The sequence below is a fragment of the Chiloscyllium plagiosum genome, unplaced genomic scaffold (genome assembly GCF_037043375.1).
Source record: "Chiloscyllium plagiosum isolate Xiang-an unplaced genomic scaffold, Cpla_swu_hap1 HiC_scaffold_13, whole genome shotgun sequence".
NCBI classification, from domain to species: domain Eukaryota; kingdom Metazoa; phylum Chordata; class Chondrichthyes; order Orectolobiformes; family Hemiscylliidae; genus Chiloscyllium; species Chiloscyllium plagiosum.
The window spans coordinates 32,016,720-32,030,911 of record NW_028270151.1 but is presented as its reverse complement, the minus strand read 5'-3'; the positions used below and the strand labels follow the sequence as shown (position 1 = coordinate 32,030,911).

The 14,192-nt window shown below is 39.6% G+C and overlaps 1 protein-coding gene across 7 annotated transcripts in view; it reads left to right on the top strand.

Annotated features, from left to right (window-relative positions):
• Positions 1-14,192, top strand: part of sphkap (SPHK1 interactor, AKAP domain containing) — a 401,197-nt gene that overhangs the window by 285,534 nt on the left and 101,471 nt on the right. For all 7 annotated transcript variants that reach the window (XM_043702455.2, XM_043702458.2, XM_087993467.1 and 4 more), the window contains one exon: positions 11,524-11,638. In XM_043702455.2, the coding sequence (XP_043558390.2) occupies positions 11,543-11,638 (96 nt within the window). In that variant the 5' untranslated portion in view covers positions 11,524-11,542. The remainder of the gene's footprint in view (positions 1-11,523; positions 11,639-14,192) is intronic.

Below are 14,192 nucleotides of genomic sequence, written 5' to 3'. Positions count from 1 at the left end.
GTTGGCTCTTGAGAGTGACTATAGATTCCCATTTAGGTGGTCACAGAGGGGTTTTGTGTATTTGGACATATTCATTACTCCAGTTCTAGATTGGATGTTCAAAGCCAATTTTACTCAATTATTTGAAAAAATTAAACAAGATCTCCAAAGATGGGAGGCACTTCCAGTCTCATGGTTGGGTCGGATAGTGCTTATTAAGATGAATATTCTCCCTCGTTTGCTATACCCTATACGGATGTTCCCCCTGATTTTCAATAAACAAACACTCAGGAGACTGAACAGTTGGTTCAGCTCCTTTATCTGGCACCGTAAACGGCCCCTCACTAATTTAGCCAAACTGCAGTTGCCTCACAGATTGGGGGGAGTAGACCTTCCGGACATTGAATATTACCAATTAAGCTCGCTTTTGACCTACGTAAGTGATTGGGTTTGTGGGGACCCTCTTTCAATATGGCTAGATATTGAAGCCTCCCAGGCAAGGTGCCCCCTTACCAGTTTGCTGTTTTTGGACAAGGTGAGGACTGTTAGGGAATATTGTCATAACCCAATAGTCATCAATACTGTTAAAGCATGGAGGGCAATTCCGGCAGAGAGAAGGTAATATTAGCAAAACATCTTTGTTTACACCTTTAGTGGGTATGCCGGGTTTTCAACCGGGTATGATAGATTCAGGATTTAAACATTGGGCAGCTTGGGGTATATCTTGCGTGGGTGATTTATTTGAGGGAGATGTAATGATGTCCTTCGAACAGTTAGTACGGAAGTATGAGTTACCTAATAGAGATCTCTTGTGTTTTTTTCAATTTAGGGATTTTATTCAAAAAACGACCACACTTTTGACTGATCCCTACAAATCTGACATAGAAAGAGGGGTAGTAAGGGCCAAGAGTACACTCTCTGTCAGTACTTTATATCACCAATTGGGGGTTGCCACCTCAGATGAGTCTGATCGACTCTGCAAGATGTGGGAAAGAGAGCTGGGTGTTGAAGTTTCTTCAGAGGCATGAGAGGATATTTGGGAGAATGCAAGGAGGATATCAATTTGCAATAGGACCCATGCTTTACAGTTGAAGATTCTTCACAGGGTCCACTTAGCCCCAGACCGTTGTCAAAATTTAAACCAGGGGTATCTTCAGCATGTCCCAAGTGCAAGGTCAGCACGGGCAGTCTTACCCATTGTCTTTGGTCTTGTGACAGGCTTCAAACATATTGGAATGCTGTGGTGGGTGCAATGGAGAGGATTTTAGGTGTAGGGGTGCAGAAGGACCCTATTTCTCTCCTTTTGGGCCTACCCATTGTATTTCCTGCAGACACACATAAGAAAAATTCTTAAGAAATATTCTTACATTCTGTGCAAGGAAGAATATCTTGCTAGGTTGGATATCTGGAAAACCCCCCAGCCTGTCGGGTTGACAGAAGATTGTTATGGAGCATATTCCCCTGGATTTTCTCACAAATATGGTACACCACAAAACTGAGATTTTTTACACAACATGGCAACCCTTTTTGAAATATCTGGATACAGATTTATCTACCACACTAACAAAGGCTTTTATATAGCCGTAACAATTGTGTTTCATGAGTCCAATATCCAGGGAGGAGGAACTGTGAATGTATGAGTATTTTGTTTGGCTGGGTTGAGTTATTACTATTTATTTGTTTGTTGTTAGGTATTTATTTATTTAGCTAAATAACTAGTTTAGTTTTTAAAAAATTTTATACTTCTCTATATATGTTTATACATTCGTATAGGAGGGTGGGTTGGGGATTTTTTTTTATTATTTGGGTGTAGTTTGTACTATTTTTGTACTGTTTTGAATTGCATTGTTTTGTATTTGTTGTAATATTTAAAAATCTATTTTTTCTGAATAAAAATATATTGTAAAAAAAGAGATGAATTATGGTCCAATTTTCAATTTAGGACATTCCTTTTGCGAAACCAAAATAATTACTTACATTGAAAATTGAGTGTCTTTTCAGCTAAGAACACAAATAATATATCAATGTAAGAAATGCATAAAAAAGGTCAAAAATAAAAAGCCTTTGATCAGATGAATGCAACTGGGGTAACACACAGTCCTGTCGATTAATAGCTTTTGGTTATTAAAACTGAAAGAGCATGGATAAAGACAAATGGGCTTTGGCAAACAAGCTGGAGAAACATGGATGATTCAGAGAAACAGCAAAAGGTGATGGAAATGTGTACACTTTACGCAAGAATTGTTTGATAGGTAGGTCCACAAGTAGTACGTTAGCTGTCATTTGGTCAGATGTAATGAATTTATCTGAAAGATGTGGATGAGGTTTGTTTTTATTTAATTGCCTACGAGAGTGAGGCCAAGTGCAAGCAGCTTTGAAAATAACACTCCTGAATGACGTGTCAATGTCGTAATGCCTGTGGGATGCCCTGCTATTTTCAAAGCGAGCAGGATGTAGGGCAGTGAGCCAGAGATCCCCTCTCCTCCAAATTAATTGCAACTTCTTGAGGAACTTGCTCATCAGATGAGGTGTGCAATTTGCAGATCAATAAAATCAATCTTTTGTGCATCAGTGCACATTTTCAGGTGCATTACATGGAGTCATGCTTCTAAAATTTCTCTAGACAAACAGGTTAGTTCTTCGAGGCTTCTAATGCATGTTTGTTGACCACCTTTCCATCTGTTTATCCATGAGATTGCTGGCCTCAGGATCACCTGCTTCCTCTAGTCTGAAAGGCAGTAACAAGCCCAGTCATCCCAGTTCTGAAGAACGGTTACTGGATATAAAATATTAACTCTGATTTCTCTGCACAGATGCTGCCAGACCTGCTCAGATTTTCCAGCAATTTCTGCTTTTGTTTGTTGCAGCTTCTGTCCATTTTTGAGTATTGTATCTCCAGAGTCTGTTCTTTTCTTTTTTCTTCACAGCTTCTGGTGTCTCAAGCTGAGTGCCAAACTCTCCAGTTGCCCAGTTCCACATTTTTAAAATAGCATTGTCAGCAATGCATGTGTAACATGGTTGTGAGTCCAGTAATACACTGGCCAGTCCTGACCCTGAATTATATATCACACCCATAGTAAATGGAGATTGATAGATGCTTAAGAAAATTGTCATCTAATAAAGTATCTTTAGATGAATAGGGTTTTCTTTAGATGAATACCATTGGAGGCTGGCAGAAGTGTAAATTATTTAGATGAATGGTAATAATTGAGTATGATTGGGAGGCTGCAGATGCTTATTGCTGGTAGCTGAGAGTGAGACAGATGTTTTGGATACGCTCATGCTGGGATGGACAATGAGTTTTCGTTGAGTGGCTGAAATGTGTTTGGGGAAGGTTGATCTTTTAGAAAAGCAGGTTGTGGTGTAGATATTGGCCAGTTGCAGATTTATATATATTTGAAATAAGAATTCCCTTACCTAGAGTTGCAAATTGAAACCACAATATCTTAGTGTTTTCACAACAAAATGTTGATATTTTTCTTTAAGAATGTCACTTGAAAGATTGCATCAATTAGAAATCATAGAAAACTGATTCGAGCTTTTATTTCTGTGCTATTAAACTGGTTGTAGAAACCTTTGAAACATTATTCCTTGTCTAAAATGGTGTGAGTGTGTGTTTAAAAGTGCACAATGTTCATAATTACTTCACAGGCCCGAAAAAAGTAAGTTAATGCTTGTTGAGTATTAATTATCTCTATGGTAATCTCCAAATACATGGGCATTTTTTTCTGGTTATGATATTCTAGAATCAACCTTAACCCCAAATGTAGACCTAAATCATTTATTTTTGTTTTATTTTCAAATTTTATATTCAAAGTGAAAGATTTCTGTGGTTTTTACTTGCTGCTTTGCTGCCTGTGAAAATACATCAATGTGATAGGCTGCTTACACTGCTTGATGGTGTCATTATTGCTGGCTGCCTGGAGACATCTTTGTTTTTGGATACAAACTGATATTGGGAAAAGGGCAGTCCTTGCCATAGGATCGGTCAGACCTTTGAGAGTAGCTATCTTTAAGATCAACAGTGGGCTATGCTCTTTTGCTGACGTCATGGTACCTAATAAATTTTAAAGTCCTCAAATTGTGCTGGGTGGTTATTTAAGAAGTGAATACCATTTTTTGCATGAAATGCTTCTGCTGCTACTCAGCATAAATATTTTTAGATTTGGTTGTTGCATATTACATTTCAAGACCAGGATTATCTGCAGTCTTTGTTTTTATTTGCTTTCATTTGAAGATCTATCGTATATACTCGAGTAATAGTTGATTTCATGTAAAGGTCGACCCCCATTTTTGACTAAATAACATGGAATTTTCCGTACATCTCATGAAATAGTCAATACTAGCTCTTCACAGATAACAGTTCAATGTTTATGAGTCAGTCACGTCCCACTCCAGCTATCCAGTCGGCTGGTTATTCTGCTCTGCTCCTGATCTTCCAGTCAGCTGGCTGTTATGTTTTGCTCCAGGTTTTCAGAATTAGCATAATTCATTGTTTATTTTTCTTTATTTGTTTAGAGATCACTTGGGCTTCTACAAATGATATGATATGAATTTTGGTGGGCATGAATTTCAGCCCCTCAAAGGTAGTATCCATGTAATAGTTGACCCCAAAAATTGAACCTTAAAAAGTCGTCAAAAAAATTTAACTATTACTTGAGCATACAGAGCACCCTCAGTTATCCAAACCTCGATTATCCAAAATTTGGATTATCTTTAAGATCTCAAGGTCCCGATGCTTGGACAAACTATGATGACAACAAAGCCTGAGACCTAAGGGCGTAAAAATCTTCTGTTCTATCTTATGTTGTATCACTTGAAGTATGACACTCTATTTGAAACAAGTTTCTCTATAACATAGTACCTACATATTAAATAAAAGCTTGTTTAAGAGAACTTACCGAATGAGAGATGCAGGGTCTGGGGCTGCGGCGTGCCTGGAGCAAGGGGAACGCGGGACATCGGGGAAGCTGCAATCTGATCTCACATCCATCCCCCACAGCCATCAACAAAATACTCCCCGCCCGTGTCATTCGGATAATCGAGGTTGTTCTGTATATGGTATCTTTATAAACTCAATGTATATATCAACTCCGTAACTGCAATTCATCCACATGATATTGGTATATATGCTGTTCATTACGCCAAGGAGAACTTTCACTCCTGTTCTTTGACTACCGCCCCCCACACCCCGGAGATGTTAGATACAAAGGCCATAGATGTTTTTGGCATGGTATTTTAGAGTCATAGAGCCATACAGCACAGAAGCAGACCCTTGAATCTAACTCTTCTGCGTTGATCAGACATCCCAGTCTGACCTAGTCCCATTTAGAGTCATAGAGATGTACAGCATGGAAACAGACCCTTCGGTCCAACCTGATATCCCAACCCAATCTAGTCCCACCTGCCAGCACCCGGCCCATATCCCTCCAAATCCTTCCGATTCATATACCCATCCAAATGCCTCTTAAATGTTGCAATTGTACCAGCCTCCACCACTTCCTCTGGCAGCTTATTCCATACACGCACCGCTCTCTGCATAAAGAAAGTTCCCCTCGGGTCCTTTATAAATTTTACCCCTCTCTCCTTAAATCTATGCCCTCTGGTTCTGACTCCCCCACTCTAGGAAAAAGACCTCAGCTATTCACCCCTATCTATCCCCCTCATGATTTTATAAACCTCTATAAGGTCACCCCTCAGCATCTGATCCTACAGAGAAAAAAGCCCCAGCCTATTCAGGCTCTCTCTGAAATTCGAACCCTCCAGTCCCAGCAACATCCTTGTAAATCTTTCTGATTTTATTTTTGATGTTTAGCAAGTATTTGCATTGTGTGGAATTTTATTGTGGTGCCTTTTGTTTCTACTGCTCACTCACCATCAGTTATTGATCAGGGAGTGAACTCTGTGAAATAACCTTCTTTTCACTGCATTATTCCTGTCATTCCTAACTATGGGTAGATACCATGGATTTGTCACTGAAGCCATCCACCAATAAATCATAACCACAAAGAAAAATAAAGACCGGACAGGCTTGCAAATAAATGATCACAAACATTTAATGGTTATAATATTTTCAGGAGAATTCTGCTGAAATTAATAAAGTCTGGCAGTAGCATTTTCCCATCAACTGTGCTATCAGTCAGCAGAAGGAAGTGGTCAGAAATATTCTAAGTTCAAAAGTGTTTATCTTCAGAACTCCACCCAGTAGGTATGTATCATATTGGTCAGCTTGATTTTAACTTTCATTGTGTTCTTTGTAGATTATTTCTTGATACTTCACTCACAATCTGCTGTGTTGACAGAAACACTTGCCGATCTGTGAAGTTCATTACATTAATCATGTGGTGTCTTGTTGTACGGGCATGCCAGCTCACTAGAATTTGAGCTGCTGCTCTTAATGTAGGGCTTTTCTCATTGGCTAGCATTTATTGCTCATCCCTCGAAGGAGGTGGTGAGCTGCCTTCTTGAACCACTGCAGTCCATGTGCCCTGAGGCTCACATGCCCTCAGGGAGAGAATTCCAGAATTTTGACCCAACAACTGGAAGAAACTATGATATATTTCCAAATAATTTCTGATTCAAATGTGTGGTGAGTGCCTTAGAGGGGATCTTGGTGGTGGTATTCCCGTGTATCTGCTGCCCTTGTCCTTCTAGATAGAAGTGATCATGGATCTGGAAGCTACCGTCTAAGCTACCGTCTGCAGCGTGTTTATAGAATGTACACATTGCTGCTACTGAGCATTGGTGGTGGAGGGATGTGGATGTTACTGGATGTGTTAGTGGATGTGGACTGTTTTGCCCTGAGTGTTGTTGAAGCCGCATCCAGGCAAGTGATTAGATTCCCTAGAGCATGGAATCAGGCCTTTCGGCCCAACAAGTCTACACCAACCATCCGATAAGTAACCCACCTAGACTCATTTCCCTACATTTACCCCAAACTAATGCACCTAACACTACGGGCAATTTAGCATGGCCAATTTACCTGAGTTGCACATCTTTTGGAATGTTGGAGGAAACTGGAGAACTCAGAGGAAACCCCACACAGATGCAGGGAGAATGTGCAAACTCCACACTGGGGAGTCAAGTGGTGAGTTATTCACCACAGTATTTCCAGTCTCAGGCCTGTTTTTGTAGCCCCTGTATTTATATGAGGAATCCAGTTGAGGTTCTTCTTAATGGTAACTCCCAGAATAATCATAGGAGATTCAGTGATGGTAATTCCATTGATTGTCCAGGGATGGGGTTTACACTGTCACTTATTGGATATGGTCATTGCATTTGTGTGGTGTGAATATTACTTGCCACTTTTCAGCCCTATGCCTGGATATTGTTCGGATCTTGTTACATTTGAACATGGACTGCTTCAGTATCGGAGGAGTTGTGAATGATGCTGGACATTGTGCAATTATTGGTGGTCATCCCTACTTCTGACCCTATGATGGCGGAAAGGTCATTGATGAAGCATTGCTGCCACTGTGCTCTTTTAAGTATGAAGGACAAGGCCTGCTTAGTTTTATGCAATAGGAAAATTACTTGCTGATCTATCTAGAAGAGTCTATTGTGGTTAACAAAATCTAATTTGTTGCATGTTACCAACTAGTTACAATGATAGACATCGTCACAAACAACTTGTGGAGGACTGGTATTATTCCATCAAAATCCTAAGCCATTTTGCCCATATGACAGCATCAAAGTAGATTATGGCAGTCTTCTGTATTAACCCTTTCAGACACATATCCTTAAGGTGAGAAGTATTGTAATGTGGATGTAGGTTTGTTTGCTGAGCTGGAAGGTTCATTTCCAGACGTTTCGTCACCCTACTATGTAACATCGTCAGTGGGCCTCAAGCGAAGCACTGTACATGATTCCTGCTTTCTATTTATATGTTTAGGTTTCTTTGGGTCGGTGATGTCATTTCATGTGGTGATGTCATTTCTGTTCTTTTTCTCAGTGGGTGGTAGAAGGGGTCTAACTCAATGTGTTTTTTGATAGAGTTCTGGTTGGAATGCCATACTTCTAGGAATTCATTCCTAGAAGCATGACATTCCAACCAGAACTCTATCAACAAACACATCGAGTTAAACGCCATCCACCTCCCTCTAAGAAAAAGAACAGGAAATGACATCACCACAGGAAATGACATCACCAACCCAAAGAAACCCAAACATATAAATAGAAAGCAGAAATCATGTACAGTGCTTTGCCTGAGGCTCACTGACGATGTTACCTAGTATGGTGATGAAACATCTAGAAATGAACCTTCCAGCTCAGCGAGCAAACCTACAACCAGGGCCTCAACCTGAACTACAAATCTTCTCGAAACTCACTAAGAAGTGTTGTTTATTAGAGTAGAACCTCTTTAGACACACTATTTTTCCCAGAAATGCAAGCTTGAAACAGGCATTTTCCTTTCAAGAATGTAACAGATGCCAGTTTTGACAACAGCTACTTTGCATATCCGTGCTCAAACCCAATGAATCTCTTGTTCACTGATTCAAACAAAGCAAAGAGTAAGCATTTACCAAGAATTTGTGATTTCACACAAAAGTAATTATGTATCTAAAATGTGTTGCTGCCTGTAAGTAACATTGGTGGAATACAACATGCTGATATTTGGATCTGGATAATCAGAGGTAACAGATTAGAGCAGACACAGAGTGAAGACAAATAAAAACTGGTTAATGCCACTAAGACTAGACAATGTCCTATTGTTAAATCAGATCAAGTAATCTGGGATGCAGATACATTCCAGATCAGCTTCTATCATTTCAAAGCTATTTAATTGTGTACAAATGATTAACATGTTTTACTCTTCAGTATGTATGAATTAGTCAGTACCCCCGCACTGATTTCGATGATTAAGAGTGCTTTAAATCATTAGAATTGAGATAGAACGTCTTCATTCAAAAGGTGGTGAATCTTTCAAATTCCCTGCACTGTCAGACTGTACAGGCTCGGTCATTGAGTGTGTGCAAGCCTGAGATTGATCGATTTCTACAGATTAAAGTTATTAAGGGGTAGACTGGAAGAAAATGGTATTGAAGTAGAACGTGAGTGATGACCTTATTGAAGGTTAGAAGGTGTTTGAAGGGCTGAATGGCCTATTATTAGTTTCCTTTCTTATGTCCTTATAAAGTGAAGAGCAAAGCAAACCAATGTTTTGGAAAAAAAGACTTTGCAGATTTCAAAAATAGATGTCAAGCTACCTTGAATACATATTGATTCACTGCTAGTAATTTTGATAATATCTTTATTGGCATTTGGAAACCGCATAGTGCATGAAAAAGGTCAATGTTCTTTGGCAAACTGTCAATGTTCTCTAGGTGGAAGAATGAGAGGAAATTAGCTGACATATTGAAGTTATATAAATTACATATGAATAGGAGGAGCTGTGCTTCATTCATTTATTCATGGGAGGGGACTATCATTGGCCAGGCTAACATTTATTGCTCATCCCTAATTGCTCAAGGCAGTTCAATGTCAGTCACATTGCTAGACCTGACCAAGTGGGGATGGCAGATTCTACAAAACAATTTTGTAACTCATTACAATAGAAGATGAGGCCCACTTTCATTTAATTTGAAACCATTTCATTTACTTATATCTGGGGTTACAGGGATATGGTAGGAGGGTGGATCTGGGTGGGGTGCTGTTCAGAGTGTCGGTGTGGACTGGATGGGCCAAATGGTGTGCTTCCACAATGTAGGGATTCTATGATAGCTGACTGTGGAATTCCTAATCAGTACCTGAAGCACATCACCAAACTGTTACATTCAAAAAAAATGCATGGACAGCCATATGGTATCTATCAGATAGGTATAGGTAGTTAACAAAGATACTGATATATAATTTGCTTTTTTATTAGTCTTTTTTTGACATGTATTGGTCAGTTGGAACTCTGTATCTTAGTCGTAAATTTTAGTGAGATATGTCAATTCAAATGCTATGCAAAAAAATTGAATTTGGGAATGTGGGTTCACTGAATTTTGACCAAATAGGTGAGCAAGGAAATTGTCTGTCAAATATTTATATTAACAGATTTGTAAAAAGTAATGACTGGGAGGAGTTGGATGCTGTAGATTTATATGCATGGACCAGGTACATGGTTACCTGAAATGATCAGATTTTTATTTACTGCCAATGACTTCCATTTGCTAAAAACATCAAGAAGAGACAAGAAGACAAAAAATCCCTACGATAAGTAACATAACAGTGACTGCAATGATTGGAGAAAGACAGACAGTATTCACACAAAGTAAATAGTGGGAAAGGAAGAGAGAACAGAAAGTAGCAAGTGATAGTACCGAAAAATCAGGCAATGAGTTAAGGTACATACAGCAAATGACTAATTGTGGAAAGCAGTGAGCAATGATGGAGACAGCAGATAAGGCTATTTACGTTTCTTTCCATTTTATTTTATCTTCTGCTGATATCTCAAAATATAGCCAGGCCAATATTGGAAAGTGTCAATAGATATAGCCCAGATGTATCAAATGAGAGCATGACTCAGAGGTTTTTAGCAGCATGGTTTTTTATTACATAATAATCTTATTTTCCCCCTTTCTCCTCTGCTTGCTCTACTGTTTACTTCACTTTGTTAATCAACTGGGTTTGCGCAGTTGGAAAAATAAGCTGTGCGATAGCAATATGTCTTTTTCTTGGGGGCTAAAAAAGTAATACAGGTCATTCTGGTCTAACGTGCATTTCGGTAACACAAATTGGCTGTAACACAGTTGACGAATTATGACACTTTGGATAATGCGAACTTGCTACTGAATGAGTATAACGATTTTGTATTTGTGGTCTTGTACAGCGTGACTTTCTATAGCAGTTTTCCATAGCACCATTTTCTATACCACAGGGTTGCAGAGGAATGCAGCTGCCGTGTTATCGCAGAATGACTGTCGTGTTGGATGTTTCCATTGATGCAATTTCAATTTCAGACAATATATTGAAGGAAGATACTGAGTTGACTCCTTTAAAGAAGTACTTATTAGTAACTGTATCTTCATGGTTCCTTACTCTGTTTCCAGTAAGCTAATCCAGTCCTGAGCCTGGAGAACTCAAATAGTCCTAGTTGCTCTGTACCAATCCTGACTGGCTGCTTGCCTCCTGCTGTTCTTCTGATCCCCTGAGGGCCGTATCTATGACAAGCAGCCTATAGTACACCTTTAGAAATGGACAAATTGGCCGCAGAGCTATATCACATTGCCAAAATTGTTAAGTAGACTCGAGGCATACTGTTGGACTGGTTTCACGACTCCTGGTTGGGTCACAAGAGTTGACATTAGCACGAACCAAAACAAAACTTTACTCCTTTGCATTCAGCTTTGGATCGTCTAGATTAAAAGTCAGGCAATTACAAACAGATGCAATCTGGCAAAAATTAGGATGCTAAGCAATGCTGAACAATTACAGAAAATGTTAATGATTTCTAAAATCACACATGAAAAGTTGATGCCTCCAAAAAAAATTTTAACTTGCAATAAAAATGAACCAGTTTAGTGCCACTACCTCATGTCAATTTTCTGTCTTCTATTGCAGTGACTTTGAATCCTCCCAAATGCGTCAACTCTTGGAGCACTCTGAAAAAATCCCAGGCAGTGAAACAGAGAGATCTACGCCCGTGACAGGGAGCTCCATCACAGCATGTAAAAAGGTAAATAATCTTACCACTTCAACACCAAAAGTACTCTATCTGGGACTTGCAATTGCTTATAGATATCACACAACAGGCAATTGCACAGCTCCAAAAGCAGAGTGGGATCCAGCAGCTGACAAGCGGTAGAAAGCCTAAAAATTATTTCTGTGAATGACTTAATTGCACTTCATATGAGTTCACAGCATCCATACAGAGATCATTCTCCAAATGGAATGAAACATTTTTAAAAAGCAGCAGTATGAATCAGCTAATGATTTCCATCATTTGGATATCTCAAGTAACTAATTGCTTTTGACTTCTTTCCCATTATCTTTCAAACCATGTATAAACCATGGGATCCCTTCACATAGATGCCAACATTTAACTTCCTTCCAGATATTGGTTATCTGAAAAATTTTAAAGTGATCAGCTTACTCAATTCACTGTAGCGAACAATAAGATTGTAAGTTCATAAAATGACATCAATGCATGTGACAAAGGAAAAGACCAATAAGGCTTTCTTTATAATCAGTCAAAATAAATGAAGAACATATGAAAGGTATAGAAAAAACAAATTAGAATAAAAATGTTATTGTTTAAACAAAGCAGAATGGTATCTGTGGTCATGCAAAGTCATGGCAGTTATGGTGACCATTTTATGACCAAACACCTCTTGCATCCTTTCCGTTTGAAAGGTGTAATGAATTAAGGAAAGGTACCTCTCTGACAGTGAGCCTCAGGTCGGCTTCCGATGAGTGGTTGGGATTCCTATGAACTGGGAGCTAAGAGGTAAGTCCCTAAACTTAGAGGAGCATGTTGCTCAAACTGACTCTTTCACTATGTCCTTAGAGCTTCAGGAAGGTGGTGGGCAGGTCAGTGAAAGTAGTGGAGATGACTGAAGATAGGAGCAGTTCAATGAGGGATGATTTAAACCATGGGGAAGGGATATTGACGCAAGTGAAAATGAAGGAGAGAGGGTAAACATAGAATTAGGGTCTCAAATAGGGAGGCAGGAGTGGTCTGTGAAGCTGGTTGGACCAACTTGTGAACTTCAATCAGGATGTTGGATGGACAGAGCTACTTGTTCTGGGAACAAAGTCTGATTCTGAGTGGTGTTATAGACTAGGTCAGACCACTCAAAACATTCATAAGCAGGCAACCCAGACCATAACTTTGCAATTTGTTTTGGTGAGAGTACAGTGAAATTTGTCCAGAGTAAGTTAGCGAGGTTGGCTACCAGGTTAAAAACAGACAAAAATGTATTCACAAAATTACACAATGAAACACAAAGAACAGAATAAAGAACCCCCTAGAGAACTCAGTCCATCCAAACTAGACTTAATTATGCTGTTCTGAATATACACAACATCCCAAAAAGCAAACCCCTTTTAAAACATAGTACACAAAAGGGTCAGATGCTTACATGTTGAAGTTAGAAGGGCAGAAGAGAGAGTTTCCACCGTTGAGCTCCCAACTAGTTCAGGACTGAACTAAACTGCTCAACTGGAGAGATGACCACTGCCCTTTCATTATGCAGGTCACTTCTAAAACATGACCACTTTGGCCTGAAGTCTCACCTGTTTACATATAAACAAAAGGCCTCTCAACACCCTTTTCATCTCTGTACCAAACTAGTCTGATCGGACCCCTCCCTGGTTTACTACCCCTCTGAGAAAAAGCAAGGACAGAGTTTACTTGAGTCAAGGGACAGCTTTAGCAAAAAATAAATACTAGCTTTGTGACAATGGGAGCTAAACAAGAATCTGGAGGCTTAACAAAATACAATTTCTTCAAATTGTGTTTCCACCTCCTTCTAAATGGTGCAGCTTTGTGGTTTCAGGAGAAGTAGAGGGAGGCTGGTTACAGTTCTGGGTGCTCACATTCTTTCAATTAATGAATTCTTGATTTGGGATCCCTGAGGGCACCATCAGGTTCAGGATGTAGATTTGCTCGCTGAGCTGGAAGGTTTAATTTCCGATGTTTTGTCACCATACTAGGTAATATCTTCAGTGAGCCTCCGGATGAAGCACTGCTGGTATTTCCTGCTTTCTGCTCAGACCCCATGATACCAAGGGGTCTGAGTGGTCAGACCCCTTGGCATTATGGTAGCCCACAAACCCACCAACACACTAAAACAGCAGCTAATGAACTTGAAAAACCCTATACAGACAAGCAAAACTAATGTAGTTTACAAAATACCATGCAAGCACTGTAACAAACACTACATTGGACAAACAGGCAGAAAACTAGGCACCAGGATACATGAACACCAACTAGCCACAAAACGACATGACCCTCTCTCACTAGTATCCTTACATACAGATAAGGATGGACACCACTCGACTGGGACAATACATCCATCCTAGGACAAGCCAAACAGAGATATGCCCGCGAATTCCTAGAGGCATGGCATTCCAACCGGAACTCTATCAACAAAAACCTTAACTGGACCCCATTTGCCACCCCCTGAGGAAAAGAACAGGATCACCACAGAAAATGACGTCACTAACCAAAGGGAACCCAAACATATAAATAGAAAGCAGCAAACACCAATAGTGCTTCGTCTGGAGGC